At 39.3% G+C, this 18,409-nt stretch overlaps 1 protein-coding gene across 1 annotated transcript in view; it reads left to right on the top strand.

Annotated features, from left to right (window-relative positions):
- The window catches only part of JAKMIP2 (janus kinase and microtubule interacting protein 2), a 188,604-nt gene that overhangs the window by 152,639 nt on the left and 17,556 nt on the right, over positions 1 to 18,409 (top strand). The window contains exons 15-20 of the mRNA XM_006148053.3: positions 408 to 461; positions 1,310 to 1,375; positions 6,180 to 6,248; positions 7,136 to 7,213; positions 9,931 to 10,134; positions 18,106 to 18,171. Coding sequence (XP_006148115.1) covers positions 408 to 461; positions 1,310 to 1,375; positions 6,180 to 6,248; positions 7,136 to 7,213; positions 9,931 to 10,134; positions 18,106 to 18,171 — 537 coding nt within the window. The remainder of the gene's footprint in view (positions 1 to 407; positions 462 to 1,309; positions 1,376 to 6,179; positions 6,249 to 7,135; positions 7,214 to 9,930; positions 10,135 to 18,105; positions 18,172 to 18,409) is intronic.

The following is an 18,409-nucleotide window of genomic DNA, read 5'->3' as shown; positions in this document are numbered from 1 at the left end:
GATTGATTCTTTATATATACTACCTATTACTTTTCTTTATTCCAGAAATCTACACTAACTGAAAAAACTTGACATTTTTAAGCAAAAAATGTTAAATGAGCATGTTCTATGTCCTTACTACATGCTAGATTCTTTTGTGTAATCTCTTTGTCCTCAGGATCAGCCTGTGAAGTAGTTATTTATTTTCTCCATTTGGCAACTGGCAAAATTTAGAATAAACGGTTAAATCATAGGTCCACATGTGCAGAGCTTGTAAGAAGCAGAGAACCTTAAAACCAGGTTCACCTAATTGAAAAAAGCCCAAGGAAGTACAGACTCTACAGTGTTCTAATTTAGTGTTTAGGTATTGAGAGAAAGACCAACCACCTTCATGTTTCTGACTTGAATCCATTTCCTTGATTTTGTAGGATGTAAACATCCCTGATCTTATAAAGCAGCTTGATATCTTGGGTGATAATGGGGTAAGTAACGAGCTGATTAAGTATAGATATGAATTCGCCTGAAGAGAGGCAAGATATCCTTATCAATGCATTGTATGTAAAGAAACAGCCAATGCGACTTCATGTTCACTGAAGAATATGTAACAGTTCCCTGGAGAGAATCTACAGTTTATCAAACAACTTGGCTAAGGGGATGGATGTAAGGATCTCTGGAAGGTAATAGCAGAAATAAGACCTGCTAAAGTATTTCTCATGGGCAGATTTCAGGATGGAATGGCGACCATCCGACTGCTGCTCAGGGGCATCCAGTGTGAAATGGAATCAGTAATGCAGTTGCAAATAATGCTAACTTCTAGGGTTGTTGGCAGCACCATAAAAATGAACCAGGAAGCCGCAATCCCTTTACTTTCTAAAAAGCACCTTCCAGACAGGGTCAGGGCACATTAATTCAGTGGGAGGACCATTCATCATGATACCGAAGGAATCACACTTTTTTCCCCTAACAAATTTGTCAAAGCAGAGAACAAAAATAATAAAACCACATCAAAAATGTTATAACAGAACTGCTCTTTATTTCATTGCCATTTCTGTTTTTCTTCTAAGAGGATTATTATTGAAGTATGCTTACAATAGCACAAAATCAACTCAGTGTTAGGGATGTAAAAAAGTATCATATTTAATATACTTTATAGGTTTTGAATGAATTCTTTGTTAAGAATTATTACGAAATCAAAAGAGGAATTTGTTAAGGTTCCATGCATGTGTATGCCACAGTATTTGTTAGACAGTTAGGCAATGGTCTCTATAGTGTAGTAAGTATCTTTCAGTTTATTTCCTTACTTTTACATGTCTTTTTTTTTTTTTTAAAGAATTTAAGAAATGAAGAACAAGTGGCCATAATTCAAGCCAGCACCGTGCTGTCCCTGGCAGAGAAGGTAATAAGTCTTCTTCATTTCAAAGCATTTCCATGCCCGACTTTACACTGAATGAGCAGGGCAGTGTGTGAAGGACGTTCTCTTTACATGTGACATTGTATTATTGAATACATAATAAATGTTTTATTTTTAAGGGTGATACAACCCCGATAGAACATAAACTCATAAAACAAGTGTCTACACATTGATTTGGGGTGGATAGATAATTTTTGCTTTGAAGGCCCTTGAAAAATAGGTAATTCTTAAAAAATTGGAAACCTTCTAGATTACATTAGTTGAGCAATCCCTACCAATAAAGAAGGGTCTTGTTGAGAGGTGGTAAACTGGAGCATTGCTATTCTCCTACTCTCTCTTCAGTGTTTACACACCAATTTTTCCCAACCAATTCTGTAGCTAGCTGGTGGTGGTTCACTGCAGCATCATTCAGAAAGCCCAGCATAGGGCAGGAGGACTGTCACATCAAGTGTGCTCTGGCCCCCTTGTGTTTGAATATGGTAAATGGCAAGACAAGGGATGAGAAAAGAGTTGAGAAGCCAGGTAGCTGGTTGTATTCAGGGTGTCTCAAAAATCAGCACATAGGTGAGAGCCATGTGCACATGGTTGGATAAAATGAGAACTGTGTACATTCAGTGAGATGCTTTATTATGTCCTAAATGTTGGAACTTAAAGTGAAGCCATGAGCCATCAACTTTCTCTAATTTGCAATGAGCAAAATTCTATAGGTTAATCAATACACTTAAGTTATTCGAACAGAATAATGATTGTTTTGTTTGTTTTAAGTCTTGGCTGACAACTGGATAAATTTTAATAAAATCCAAGCATCAGGTGACAAAAGGAATTAATATTAATTTTGCAAAGTGTGAAAATGGTCCTGTGATTTTTTTTGAAGAAAGTATTCATGTTAGAGATGCATTTGAAATAGTTACATGTAAAATGATATGAAATCTGCTCTTTTAAAAACTTACCTTTTCTTTTTTTTAATTATTTTGTTTTAACTTTATTATAATTATCATTATTATTTTCCAGTTTGATCAGAGAGAGACAGAGAGAGAGAGAGGAAGTGAGAAAGCAAGCCACCAGGTCCAAGACTTGAACCATGGTCGGCCATGTGGGAGTCCAGCGTCCTCAACCACCATGCCACCTGCCGGCCCCAACCTTTTCCTAATTTAATTTAAACCTGATCACTTTCCCTCTCCCCTCCTCAGTAGATTAATAGTGTTGTATTGTCCCTAGCAAAAGGTCCCAAATCCAGAATTTTACAAGAAGGCACACAGGGTTTGGCCTTTACCTACTTATTTAACATCCCCTCTTCCTTCTCTTTCTTTATGTCTCTCTCTCTCTCTTTAATTGCTGAAAGGTATGTGCATTCACCAGAGAGAAAGTGAAAGCATCCCCCAATGGGATGTGGTCATGCTGCAATCCCTTGTCCATTTCTCCAACCTATCAGAACTTTGGACATGCATGCACACACCTGCCAAGCATGCTTTTAAACCGTGGGGACTGGGATTCAAACCATAATCAGACTTACAGAATCCAGCTCCCTATCCATGGGGTTTAACTTCTATACTACAGGGCCAGACCTCTTTGTTCTCTCTGTCTCTCTGTCTCTCTCGCTCTCTCTCTTAGTTTCTTCTTTCTCTCTTTCTTTTTCCATTTCTTGGTCCTTTAGACAGTTCTCTCTACCTAGAAGATATTTCCATCTTCCCTTTTAACTTTTGCCTGGCTAAATCTTACAGCCAGACTTCCCCATGTATGAACACGGAATTAAGCCTTCCTGTTCACCCAAGTCCATTAGAGTTCTTTCTGTATGTTCCCACACTCACATTTACTTCTACTCCCATGGCTTTTAGCAATTATATTGCAACTTTCCATTTTCTTTTCTTATACACCCCTCCATCTGCCTACCACTAGACTCTAAGCTTCATGAGGGCAAATGTGGTATCTTCCCCCTCTTTTTTGCCTCTAACTTTTCATACCAGTCCAGCAAATATAATGGGTGATCAAGAAACTCTTGCGAAAAAGCAGTTGAGTGCATTTGTGAATGTCCACAAGACACTGTTCTAGTGACATGTAGAACACCAAGATGAAGAAAACACAGATCTGTACCACCAGTCCTGCTGCCTCTATCTTACAGCCAGAGAGCCTCATTCAATTGGAATCATGAAAGGCTGCAGTTCTTTATCAAAAACAAAAATTCTCTTGGTATAGAGCTACAAAATAAACTTAGGCAGATTCTAAGCAAACTGAAGACTACAGAAGAATGGAAAAATAGCCTTTTGTGCCTCACATTTACTTAAATTCATGGGAGAAAACCTTGCACTCCCTGCCCTGCGTGCCTGTGCTGCAACATGTACTTCATTGTACCAAACACTTACACAGGCTTCTTTTGAGCTAGACACTGTTCTAACTGCTGGAGTCTAGGTACTGTTATTACCCCCATTTTACATGAAGGATCTGAAGCACAGTGAAGGTAGGTAACTGCCAAGGTCAAATGCAGTCTGGTTCTAATTATTGCACCAAGCTTGCCATCTGGCATCATATTTAAAACAAGAAGTAGGTGGTGCAGGGTACATAGGGCTGTAAGAGCTGTGCCAGATCAACCCATGCCTCCATTTACCCCCTTTGCAAGACAGGATCGGGTTCAGTTGAACAAATACAGGAAAACGACTCGGTGTTTAACACTATAGTGGAAAGGAAGGAACAAGATGAACAAGACCCAAGCCTGCCCCAAAAAGCTCATGGTCCAGGTCAACTGATTTTGTGAAGACCATTGTAATTCACAGATTAAAGTTGCTTCCTACCCTTGATATTTACAGAACAGAGTTTCTACTGACAAGTAATTCTAAATGTCAACCTTGAATTCCCCACGGCTACAATTGTCAATAATACTCTACTATATAGCAGTATGATTTTTAGCTAGAGTGTGAGCCAAGATAAAATTCCAACATGCAAATCCTATTGTGGCTTTGTATAAAAAATTATAGCAGTGGGGCCAGCAGATGGTGTAGTAGTTAGTGCACTGGATTCTCACGTGGCTGACTATAGTTCAAGTCCCAGACCTGATGGCTTGAAACTTAATGCTGGTGCGAGTGCATGCATGCCCAAAATCCCAAGAGGAGAATAAAGGAAAAGTGATTATAGCATGGCCAACCACCATGGGGGTGATTTGGTGATTTCTCTTTCTCTCTCTCTCTCTAGTGAGCACATCTGCCCTATAGTAAAAATCTAAAAAAAAAGAAAGAAAGAAAAGATAGCAGTGATCTTTAGTACAAATATATTATGCCAGGTACTACACTAAACACCTGTGTGTGTATTATCACATTGTTTCTTACAGCAATTCCATAGGTACTGCTATTTGCCTGTTACACATGAAGAAACTGAGGCTTGGAATATTTAGAAACGTGTCCCAGATCACACACATAGGAAAGAGCAGGAGCCAACACACAAGTCTGTATCTAGAGTTTACTATTTAACTTCAGTTCACAGCACTCCTAAACATATGATTTAAAAAATAATTAGTTTCTCAACAACACATGGGCAGCACAGCAAGTGGAATGATTTACTGAAGTTTGCAATTATAATGTAAATCTTTTCCCAAGTAACCCATGGTTTGACTGAAATTTGTTCCAAGGGGAAGCGATGTGTATGTACAAAGAACTGAGAGATTAACACCTCGGCAATCTCAGCATGACTTCTTTTCCTGCCATGATCCCTACAGCCAAGGGGTGGTTGGATATGGTGTTACCCTTGTAGATGTCAAAGTTCTACTCTGTAGATGTGCTCAGTGCACCTCATAATTTATCATAAATTAAAAAGATGTGTCTGGGGCCAGCAGATGTCATGGTGGTTAAAGCACTGGACTCCCACATGGGTGACCACAGTTCAAATCTCAGTCCTGGCAACTTGTTTTCCCACTTTCCCTTTCTTGCTCTCTCTGGTCAAATTTTCAAAAATAATGATAATAATAATAACTTAATTTTTTTTTAAAGATGTATCTGGTAGTGGAGTACCACTGGTATATGCAATACACAAAGAGTTATTTCCTTTAATGTTTACCTTATTATTAACCTCATTTTACAGATAAGAAACCAGATACTTAGAGAAGTCAGGTAATCTTTCAAGGCCACAGAGCCATGAAAAGCTAGAGTTGAAATTAGAGCCAAAGTATTCTGCTTCCAGAACCCAACACTTCATAATATGCCCAAACGCCTTCCTCTTGTATACGTGGAAATTTAAATCGATAGAGGCCTATTATGACAGTTCATTCGATTAAGCCATATGGAGACCTATTATTAAAATCTAAATTTACTCGGGGTATTTATCAAAGCTAACATCAATACAATTGAATGATCTATTCTGAATATTAGGGAAGACACAGTTCTTTTCATGTGATTTAAAATGTCTCCAAATTACCAAAAGTCATTCTTCACCTGTTCACTGTGATCGGTTTTATATACTGAAAAGTAACCATTATAACACTATTATTATTATTATGGAAGACTATAGTCTTGTTTTTTTTAACTAAGATGTTAAAACACGTTACATTTTGGCCAGCAGGTAGCATGGTGGCTATAGCGCTGGATTTCCACATGACAGACCATGGTTCAAGTCTTGGACCCAGTGGCTGGAAAATCAGAACAAATAAATAAATAAATAAATACTTTAAAAATGCATTAAGTTTTCACTTTAGTTCTCAGTCTGCTTCCTGAGATGTCAAGGGAGGATTCCAAGCACCTCAGTGTACAGCACACAAGATAGATACCAGCCCTAAGGAATCATCACTTTTGTCTTATTAACCCCTTAGTGGATCCAGCAGATCGAAGGAGCAGAGGCTGCCCTGCACCAGAAAATGATGGAATTGGAAAGTGACATGGTAAGTACAACAATAAGGTATCAGAAAATACAACCCACCAGTTGTATCTGACACTGATGAAAGTCTGTTGTCTTCCCATTATTCTGTGGAAAGACTGGAACACAATTTTCAGAGGTATCAAAAAGCTTCAAATTATATTCTCCCAACAAAGCATGATGAATGTAATTTTCCCAAAACTAATGCCAAAGAAATATGAGTTAGGTATTTTCTTTGTAAGGCTTTTTTTTTTTTTTTAACCATCTCTAATTACCAAGTAAAAATTATAGAAATGGTGAATGTAATTCTGATTTTTAAAACTCCCAAGCCACTGCATACCATTATGATGACTGTTACCAAAATAAATAAATGTAAACTATCCAAAAAACATAATGGGAAATGTGAAGCTATTGGAACCCTTGTGCTGTGTTGGTGAAAATGTAAAATGGTGCTCTTCAGCGAGCACATGCACCCTATGGCAAAATCTCTCTGAAAGGAAAAAAAAAAAAGATATATGGATATGGATATATATATATTTGTGGATATAGATACAGATATATTCATACACCCAATCACGATATACTTATAGAGATAAATTTATCACTTAACATTTATTTTGTCAAAATCTACACTTAATCATGTCCTCTCAGACTGGCATAAAAATCTTTTAGAGCATTCCACACACATGTTTTAATTATATCTTCAATGCTTCTTTCTATTGATTTTCACATTTAACCTTCTGTGACCATGAAAGTTAAACTAGTTCCCTAACAGGCAAAATCCATGACTCAACAAATAATAATGATTTGTCTTACGGTGGAATTGGAGCAAACATTAATCAGTACAATTGAATGTATAGCTTTCTAGTTAACTAAGCTGACTCTACTTATCAATATGGCTCTTTACTCTAGGAACAATTCTGCAAAATAAAAGGCTACTTGGAGGAGGAACTAGACTACAGGAAACAAGCTCTCGACCAGGCATACATGGTAGGTAAAGAGCAACTGAGACACCCAGAGTTTACAACTATTTGCTATTAAAGAAAACATCTTGGGGCCAGCAGGTGGCGAGGCGGTTAAGGGTGCTGGATTCCCACAGGACCAACACGTGGTTCAAGTCCCAGACCTGGCGGCTTGCTTTCTCCCTCTCTCTCTCTCTCACTCACTCTCACTGTGTCCGTCTCAGGTCGAATTAAAAATAAATAAATAAATAAATAAAGTTAAATAAAATAATTCTTTTTTTAAGAAAAAAGAAAACATCCTATTTAATTTGTCATGTCATGAATGTGAATAAACCACAGCATGTGGGTCATTTGTTCATTGATGTCTGGTTCTACTTTTAGAAAAAGTACATTGCTAGTTTTTGGCTGTTATCATAGTCTTTTTTTTTTTTGAGAGGTTTTCACGATAGGGCATGTGTGCTCGCCAGACAGACAGAGAGACAGAAAGTGAGAAATCACCCCCCAGGGGGGATGGCCACGCCGCAACCCCTTCTCCTCCATTCTCCTCTCAGGATCCTGGGCATGCACGCACACGTGCCCAGCGTGAGTTTTAAGCCACTGGGTCCTGGACGCAAACCGCAGTCGACCATGTGGGAGTCCAGCGACATAGCCATTATGCTAACTGCTGGTCCCTCATAGTCTTGTAATATATCATAAGAATTTTATTATATGTAAATTTTCAAAAATTAACTGCCTGTCATTAAGTCATATTTAGATGAAAGACAGATTGAACGACAGTATATATAAAACAGAAATTGTATTAAATCCAGCTGTTTGGGAATCTAATCTGATGGTAGAACAGTGATGTAGTGAATGTTTGTTATGCGTGGTTTTACTTCGTTTCTCATAACAACTCTGTCAGCTATAGGTAACATGAGTATTCCTATCTGGCATATGGGAAGAATAAGACTTAGTGAATATAGAAATTGGCCCAGATTTGGCACATGGGTGGTATGTAGATCGAACACTAGGTATTGTGGGCTTAATGACAGTAGTCCCCTCCTTATCTGCCACTTGTCGTGGTTTTAGTTACACCCTGTCAAGCAGAGTCCAAAAATAGGTGAGTACAAATACAGTAAAATATTTTGAGAGAGAGACCACATCCATATAAGTTTTATTACAATAAAGTTAAGAGTTGTTCTAGTGTATCGTTAGTTGTTGTTTATCACTTACTGTACCTAATTTATAAATTAATGCTATATCACAGGAATGTATGTATAGGAAATAGCATAGTTTACATAGAGGGTTCAGTAATATTTGTGGTTTCAGGCATCCCCTGGTGGTCTTGAAACATATCCCCCTGGATAAGGGGGGACCACCGTACAGACCTAACCACAGCAATTGAGGCTGTGTCGAGAAATGTGCTGTGCCTTTTCTTGTCCCCCTGAGGGTTAGGATGCTTGAGGAGCACATTTGTCATTCCTCTCTACCCAGTTTATATTGGATAATTCCTAATATTGCACTGCAGCTCACATTTCTTTTCTCCTATGCCCTGCCCTTTATCAATTCGCAGTCATGAATCCAAAGAGAAAGGACAAACTAGAGGAATATTTCAAGGAGCTGCTAACAGAGGATTTTAGAATGCTTTCCTGGAAGCATTCTGAGTCACTTTGGGGAAAAGAGTGAAGTGCTTGGCCCCTTCCTTGTAACAAAGATGACTTAGTCTTTCTCCTTCCAAAATGAATAAGAGATTCTGGACATAGTTTGATGAGAAAGAAGAGAATGAGGGTTGGTCACTAAATAGAGAAGAAAGAAGAAAGTGATTTTTCTTGTCTTTCTCTACCCTTTGATTTTTGCCACTTCTACATATACGTAATAGGACGAAGTGTGTCGATGTAGCTTCGTAGATACTTGGGTACTCAGTCAGAAAACTATGTTAACTTTGAAAAGATGAGATTTACTTAGTTCAGGATGGGGGCTAGGAAAAGATTCCCCACTTGGGACTGTCCAATCAAAATAACAAGGGATAAGATTTCAGATTTTGACAACTATATCCAAAGTATGCTTAAAAAATTTAATAAATAAACTAAGATAAAACAGGCAGTAGGCTCTTTATGAAAAAGAACACTCTAAGAGAGACATTACAGCTCGAGTAATCATAAATCTCAGAGTATTCAAAAACAGACCAATTTCAAGACTCTTGGTCAGTTTTGGATCATAATTCCCAATTTTTATTTTAAGAAAAAACACAGAGGCCTTAAAGCTATCATCATTTACAGAGCTCTGTTATGTCGAAGGGAAATGGAATTTTGTCCATTAAATGTATCTCCAACTCAAGAATTTCCACTTATACAAGAGGAAGGCGTTTGGGCATATTATGAAGTATGGCCACCATGAGAGTTGTCTTTAGGTATCTGAAGGACTGTCAAGTGGAAGAGAGAAACTTATTCTGAGCTACATATGATAATAGAAGGAGGTATAGATAGTTTAAGAAAGTAAGGGCTTTCTAAAAATAAAAAGTACATGAAATAGACAGGACACCAAGAAAGAGAACAAATCTCCCCCCACTAGAGAAGTGCATGTGTTGACTGGATAACCCATATGGGATTTCATAAGGGGGATTTTCAGACAGGCAGTGAGGTCGGAGAAGTTTTGAAATTGCTTTTATTGCTAAGATCCTGAAGACTGAAGTAACGCATCCAATGCATTCCCATGACTCATAAATGTTAAGTTCCAAAGTTAGACTTTTCTAATTCTATTTGCCAGAGAATCCAGGAACTAGAAGCTACTTTGTACAATGCTCTACAGCAAGAGACCGTTATCAAGTTTGGTGAATTATTAAGTGAAAAACAACAAGAGGAGCTAAGGACAGCAGTAGAAAAGTTACGGCGGCAAATGCTAAGGAAGAGCAGAGAATATGACTGCCAGATTCTTCAGGAGAGGATGGAGCTCCTACAACAAGCCCACCAGGTGAGGATGGAGTCATGACATAGCATTAGTACTGAGTGAACAAACTTAGTACTAAGCACATGGTATTGAGTATGGGTCTGGAGAAGCCCAGGACATACAGATTATTTCAGAGTAAAATAAATAGTTTTTCATCTTCACTCAAGAATGACAGTTCTGTAATGATTCAATCTTGAGAAAATTGATGTTTCATAAGTATTGCATATCACTACTGTTTTTAGAACTACTGGATCATTGGAAAAGTCATGATGTAATATTCTGTGTTTTTCTATGCAAAAAATGCATCAAGACTTTTCCAACAACCCAATTCTATGTCATGAAGAACCCTTTGAATTACATACAGCCTGATTATCTTCCTTAGGCAGGAGAGCAGGACCTTTCCGGGAAAGAAATTGTGCTTCCTTCCTATTTCTTATTCCAGTCCACAATGTAGCCTGATCAAATCATCTGCATGGGGTAGGAGAGAACAAGAGCATTTCTCTTTAGTTTCAGAATAAACAGAACAATAGCAAAGCCTGGAAGCTGCCTTTAATTTACTGGCATTTGCTGTATGTCAGGAACTAAACTAAGGACTCTACTTACATCATTTCATTTCATCTTCACTATAGCCCTATAAGGCCAGTATTCTTAGGATCCCAGTTGTGGAGGTAACATACTGAAGAAAAGAACACTTAAGGGGTTTGCCCAAGATGACACAGGGGTACACAGCAGTCAAGATGAAAGCCAGCCCTGCCTGATTCTAGGGTCAGAGTGCCTAACCACTGCACTGTCACCCTGATGTCCATGATTTGGTTAGACTAGCAAGGCCTAGCATCGACACTCAATACTGATTTCCAGGTGCAATTCTTAATTCCAATTCTCCATTCATGTCATATTGATAGATGAGGGCTGGACCCCTGATCAAAAAAAAAGCAGATTTGGTAAGAATTTCAGACCAGAAAGTATCAAGGGTTAGTACTCAGTCCTCAGAAGCTATAACAAGGAATACAAAATCCAGATGGGATATGTGGGAGGTGACAATCATGTGATCATTTGAGATTGATGTGAAACAGAGATTGTTTTATGATGCCAGTAAGGGGAGTGTGACACTTAGTATGAGCAGTGTGACACTTACTATATGTCAGACCCAGCCAGACATTTGTAGACCTTTGTAAGCTAATAGATTACCCAAGTTAGCAGGGAGCCCTGAATCCATTTATCCCAGAGATGATAAATACATCCAATATTTGTATCAAAGCCCCTTCAGATTTCATCACAAAGATTTAGGTTGTGAGCTAAAAAGTGTTTTTAAGGCTTTGAATAATAGACTTTCTGGTATATTATGTTACTTCTCACATTGCTTTGCTTCTATCAAGGGATAAAAGTGTGTCCTCTACACAAATCTCATAACGTTTAATTAGTTTAAACAAAGTGGGGATTCTTTCATGAAAACATAGAAGTATTTATTTTTTAAATGAACTAACAGCTAAACTTGTTTATAATAAAAAAAAAAAAACCTTGTCATCCCATTTGAATTCTCTTCTCTCTTTCCTTTTCATTTTCAGAGTGTGTGCACTTCCCAGAGAAAGAGAGAGAACACACTCCAGTGGGTGGTCATGGTCTAGTCCCTTCTCCATTTCTCCATCCTTCTGGGCTTTTGGGCATGCACATGCATGCACACACACACACACACACACACACACACACACACACTGCATATTTTTCAAGTTACCAGGGCCATGATTGAAATCATAGTTAGTCATGAAAGATCCAGTTCCCTTAACTGCTAGGCTCTAGTCCACCCACTGGGTCTCTCTTTAACCAGTTAACTAAGGTAACTCATTCTTGAAAGAATTGGTTTAGTTGGTTTGTTTTAAGTTATCCAGGCTGAACACACTGGCTCATAAGATCTTTGAGCATTCTCAGCATTCTCCACTAATATTTTCCACCCCCTAAACAAGTGTTCTTTGAATATGACTTTTCCAGTTACTCCTTACTCGTTTTCTTCCCTTTAAATCAATAACTTAATTCCAAAGAATTATTCCAGAAGGCATCATCATATATAAGTATGTTAAACAGTCTAACCTCTAGAGCATCACTAACCAACCAGTAGACATTTCTGCTTGAATGTTTCGGCGTGACCTCAACTATTCGTTCTCTCCTCACTTCTTTCCTCTCTCCTCAATTTTCATTCTAGTCAAAGTCCTGTGCAAATCTCTTCCAATCCTCATCAGCTGGCTGCCCATCCCTAAAACCCGACTGGGGATCAACATTAGAGCACACTTTTCTCTCTCCTCATGCAAAACTTCCTCGTGCCGCTTGGCCCGTGATTTCTCACTCCAAGATCACTCATCCTAAAATGTCCTTTGGTTTCAACTGCATTTACCCAATTATTCTCACTTTTGTCAGGCTTAGTTAAAGATGGACTTCCTTCAGACATCTACATTCCATGCCCTTTAAGGGCTCATTCAAATTGATTTACTGAGGGTCTGCTCTGTACCAGGTGCTAGAAATCTGAAGCCGAATAAAGCCATAAAGATCACTATTCTCATCTAACAGATAGAAAGGGACGAAGCTACAACATAACTGAACAGTGACTGAGACCATTTCGAGAGTGGCAGTACGTGTGATGAAGAAAAATGCATAGTGTGTGGGTGTGTGATGAGTTTGGGAGCAGGACTGGCCATGACTAGTTAGATAACTGGCCATGACTAGCCTGACTAGTTAGATTAACACCTCTCTGAAGATATCCGAAACCCAAAGAATCAGCCACACAAAGGTCTTGGCAACGTGTCCAAGAAGATGGGAGCAGAAGGGCTCAGTCCCGACAGTGGGAATATACTTGGAATATTCAGGAAACAGAACCTAGGCCAGTTAACAGGAGCACATTTGCCAGGTAAGGTTGGTGTGAGGTGAAACTGGAGAGGTAAGAAAGGGCCAGGTCATGCAGGGCGTTGCAGGAATTTGGGATTTATTCTGAGAACAACTCGGTTAACTCTTTCTCCCTCCCGTTCCCCATCTTTTTTCTTTTTTTTAAAGAGGTTTTTGCTATAGGGTGCATGCGCTCACCAGAAAGACAGACAGAGACAGAGAGACAGAAAGTGAGAAATCACCCTCTCAGCAGGGATGTCTACACTGCAGTCCCTTCTCCTCCATTCTCCCCTCGGGATCTTGGACACTCACGCACATGCACCTGGTGTGAGTTTAATTCACTGAGTTTGGGACTTGAACTGCGGTTGACTACTGGGAGTCCAGCGACATAGCCACTATATTAACTGCTGGCCCCCCCTTTCCCCATCTTAAGCTCAGGGGACTGTGTGATAATTTTCATATTTTAAGAGTTAACACTGAGGACCAGCAGATGGTGTAATGGTTATGTCACTGGACTCCCATGTAGTCGACCACGATATGAGTCCAGACCTGGGGCTCAAAACTCATGCTGTGCCCACGTGTGTGTGTACCCAAAATCCTGAGAAGAGAAAGGATTGTCATGTGCCCATGTCCTCAGAGGGGTGATTTCTCTCTTTCTGTCTCTTTACCCCTCTCTGTCTCTTTGGCGAGCACACATGCCCTATAGCAAAAATTTCTCTTAAAAAAAGAGTTCACACTGGCTGTTATAGACAGATAAAAGGTGGACAAGATAAGAGACAGAAAGAACCCATAGTAAGCTGTCAGACCTGTACCAGTAAGAAATGACAGGGCCTCGATATATTTGGTAGAGATTCGAAGAAGTAGATAGACTAGGGACCTATTTTGGAACTGTCAGGGTTTCCTATTGAATTGAATGGTGAGGGGATGTGAAGAGAAACCAAGTATATATCGTGTAATGTACAATAAAGAATTAATTTAACATACCTGCATGGAAAGCTTCTCCATGCTAAACACTAGGTATTAGAGATTGGTGTGGAAGTGATAATAATTTTTTTTTCTACTTAGGATTTGGTTGTTGATTTTTCTGTTGCTTTTGTTTTTAAGATTTTGCCATAGGGCATGTACACTTGCTGGAGCAAGACAAAAAGGGGGCAAATAAGAAACCCGAAACCCCCCCCCCAAGGGATGACCACACCAGAATCCCTTCTCCTCTATTCTCCTCTCAGGATTTTGGGCACACATGCACACATGGCTAGTGCTATTTTCAAGCTGCCATGTCTGGGACTCAAACTGCAGTTGGTCATGTGGGAGTCCAGTGCCTTAACTACTATGCCACCTGCTGGCCCCTCCACTTAGTTTTTTTTTAATCCCCTGCATTTTAAAATTTGACTCTTTGGGCCAGTCAGTGGTGTGGTGGTAAAGGCAGCTGGATCCCACATGGCCGACTACACAGTTTGAGTCTCAGTCCTGGCAGCTTGAAAAAACACACTGGGGGAACCAGCAGATGGCATAATGGTTACCTCGCTGGACTCCCACATAGTTGACTCTAGTTCGAGCCCTGGGACCAGTGGTTTAAAACTCACACTGGGTGCATATTCATGTATGCCCAAGATCCTGAGAGGAGAATGGAGGAGAGGGGATTGCGGCATAGCCATCTCCCGTGGGCAGTGATTTCTCACTTTCTGTCTCTCTTTTTCTCTCTGTCTCTCCAGTGAATGCACACACCTTGTAGCAAAAATCTCTCTAAAAAAAAGAAAGAAAAACACATTGGGTCTGTGTGCATTGCATGCCCCAGATCCCAAAAGGGAAGGAGTTGCACCATGGTCATTCTCTATTGGGAGTGCTTTCTCACTTTCTTTCTCTTTCTCTGTCTCTTTACAGCAAGCACATGTGCCCTCTAGCAAATTTTTAAAAACTTTTGACTCTTCATCTGGATCTGAGAGTTCTTTGAAATCAGGAATAAATTGATGCCTTATCTCTAGTCTCCATGACATCCAGCACAGTCCTGAGCATGAGAGGATGTGCTCAACAAGCAGACTTGATGTCTGAATAGATGCTGCATTAATCTCATGTATTCATGATTATCTCAATGTAACACCTGCTTCCACGTCCAATAGGCATGCCAAGGAATTACTTGCACATTCAAGACAGAAATGACTAGCAAATTTATTTTTACTGTGTAGCTTTGGAGCATAAGCAGGATTATGGCAATATACTCCAGCACACAATTCACACACATCACCCACACTCCAGTCCTATCCCCCCTCTCCAGCATTCATTGCCACATAATTTCAAGGTCAACCTTGATGCTCTCACCCTGACTAAAACCCACCATCCCATTCTGCACAAGCCTCAGCCCCTTTCCTTTAGAGCAGGGTTTCTTCAGTCATGGTACTATTGATATCTCAAACCAGATAATTCTTCATTCTTTGTTGTGGGAGTCCTGTGTATTGTGGGATGAACTTAGTAGCATACTTAGCCTCTACCCATTAGATGTTAGTTGCACACACACCCCAGTTGTAATCATGAAAAAATGTCCACACAATTAGGTAGTGGTGATGGTTGGACAACACTGTGAATATACTAAAAACCACTGAATTATGCATATTAAAATAAACATGCTCCTTCCTGCACTATTGGTGGGAATGTAAATTAATATGATCTCTGTGGAGAATGATATGGAGGTTTCTCAGAAACCTAGGGACCAGCAGTTAGCATAATGGCTATGTTGCTGGACTCCCATGTAGTCGACCGCAGTTCGAGTCCCAGACCCGGTGGCTTAAAACTCACGCCGGGCGCGTGTGCGTGTGTGCCCAAGATACCGAGAGGAAGATGGAGGAAAAGGGATTGCTGCGTGGCCATTCCCCCTGGAGGGTGATTTTTCACTTTCTGTCTCTCTGTCTCTCTCAGTCTGTCTGGCGAGTGCATGCACCCTATTGCAAAAACCTCTCAAAAAAAAAAAAAGAAACCTACAAATAGAACTACAAATATGACTCAGTAATTCCACACTTAAGTATTAATCCAGAGGATAGGAAAATCCTCAGTCAGAAAAACATTTGCTCATCCATTTTTATTGTAGCATTATTTACAATTGCTAGGACATGGAATCAACCCAAATGTCCAAGAACAGATGAGTGGATTAAAAAAAACGGGGGACATGTCCTCTGTGGAATACTACTCAGCCATTAAAAAAAAAATAAGAGCCTGATATTTGATAGAAAGTGGACAAATATGGACGATTTAATGCTAAGTGAAGATAACCAGACTATGAAAGACAAGCATCATATATCCCCGCTTAATACATACCAAATGCCTGTACTCTATAGCAGTAACTGAAAGACTAGAAGATATCATTGCTGGGATGGCAACTGTAGATACTAGAGACAGTATGGGGGGTGAGGGTAATATTGGGTGGGTAATAGGGAGTGGTAGGGAGGAGGTCAGAGAAAAAAGAAACAACACATTCAATAGACAAAAATGAAAAGTTATCTGCTGTTGATAATGTGTATGGTAATGTCTTTGACTTGACTAATATGCACTGTATTCATGCTGGGAAAAAATATATAAAGATATGTAGTAATTAAATGTTAATAAAAATAATAATAAATTAAAATTTTAAGTAAATAATATAAAATAAGCATAACTTTTCAAAAATATCCAGATATTTCCAAATGGTCCCTTAGATAGGAGCAAATATCATCCCCAGTTGAGAACATCTGGTTTTAGAGAGGACGATTTAATTTCTGAATTCAAGTATCCTTTGTTGTAGTTTCCTTTTTTTCTCTCTAGGTTGCAATATAAGAACTTTGTATTATATATTAGCACCCCGCTTGGTTTCCAGTGTTTTCTTCTTAGACTCCCTTTCTCTATTTTCTAATTATTCCCGAGAAGCATAAAATAACAAGCCTGCACTGTATAATCATATGCACAGACACAAAAAGCCTCTGAGTTGCCAGATACAAATGTGAAGACTTTTTTAACTTATAAATATTTGCCTGTGTATCATTTAAATTAGTGGAATTCATTGCATGGTTACTGGTAAGTTCAAAGACAATTCTGGAGCTTTATTTCTTCAGAATTACTTGTGCTATTACAGTTATATTCTGTTTTATCTTTGTTTTTTCCCTGGTTTATCAGTTCTCTCCTGGGTATTTTTTGCTGAAGTATAATCACTACTTGGTTTTATGAAAACTGGCCAATCCTCCAGTCTTTCTTTGTGAGATCTGCCCTAAAACTGATTGGAACAGGTTGAAAGAATACAGTTAGCGAAAAGCAGTGAGACTGCTTATTTGCATTGATATGAGTCAGCTTTAGCCATTTTCACTGGTAAGAAAGAACCAAAAATCCGAATCCATATGGATTAAAACAAAGCTTGTTTCTTGCTCACAGGTTCTGGGTCATGCTGTTTCCTCTACAAGGATGTGGTATTCACACTTCCCACTCAGACTTACATCTCAGTTACCAAAATAGGACAATGTCAGTAGAGTGGGGTCTATACCTCTCTCATGGGAAGATGTATGCAAGATTAGCCACAATAGAGAGAGGTGGAAAATATTTTTAAAAATAAATAATCAGTGAGGCCAGCCAGAGGCATGGTGGTTAAGGCAGCTGGATCCTACATGGCCAACTGTGCAGGTCAAGTCTTGGGCCTGGTGGCTTGGGGAGTACACTGAATGTGTGTGTGTGCTCCCAGAATCCCGAGAGGAGAATGGAGGTAAAGGGACTGTGGTGTGGTGGTCATCCCCCCTGGGGGATGCTTTCTCACTTTCTCTCTCTGTCTCTTGTCTCTTGGCAATTGATGCATCCTATAGCAAGACCTAACCAAAAAAAAAAAAAAAAAAATGAGAGAGAGAGAAGGAAAGGGAAAAAAGAGTGTGTGTGTATATATATGGGTGTGTGTGTGTGTGTGTGTATAAAATCAATGACAATGATTTCCCACCATTGCATGGATAATTTTTAAAACACGTGACAACCTTCTGGGTATGAAATAACCTATATGCGATGATACTAGCTACTAGCACTAATGTTAATGTTTTGATAGAAAGTTTTGTGTGCTAGTTTGATAAACAGTTTTTCTGTACTGTTTAACACTGATTAGTGCTTCCTCTTTCTTTCCTTCTTCAGAGAATCCGTGACTTAGAAGATAAGACTGACATCCAGAAAAGACAGATAAAAGACTTAGAAGAAAAGGTGTGTATTCAGTTCACTATCTATTTTGTGGTTTGTTCATTTAATGAGAATGTAATTTGGCTTTTTCTCACAGTTTTCCTTCTTTCCTCTCAGTTACTGTGCATCATGCATAGCCAGGCACAGTTACGGTAACCACAGCCTTGACCTTCAGTCTGGCACCAGGATGCCAGCAGAGGTTGTGTGTCACCTTCAGTAACCTAGCCTCGACAATTTCAGCTTTTGCGTTCTTATTTCTTTC

This window comes from Tupaia chinensis, unplaced genomic scaffold, assembly GCF_000334495.1.
Source record: "Tupaia chinensis unplaced genomic scaffold, TupChi_1.0 Scaffold000228_1, whole genome shotgun sequence".
In the NCBI taxonomy this organism is placed as follows: Eukaryota; Metazoa; Chordata; class Mammalia; order Scandentia; family Tupaiidae; genus Tupaia; species Tupaia belangeri.
This window is presented reverse-complemented; position numbering and strand designations above follow the sequence as displayed.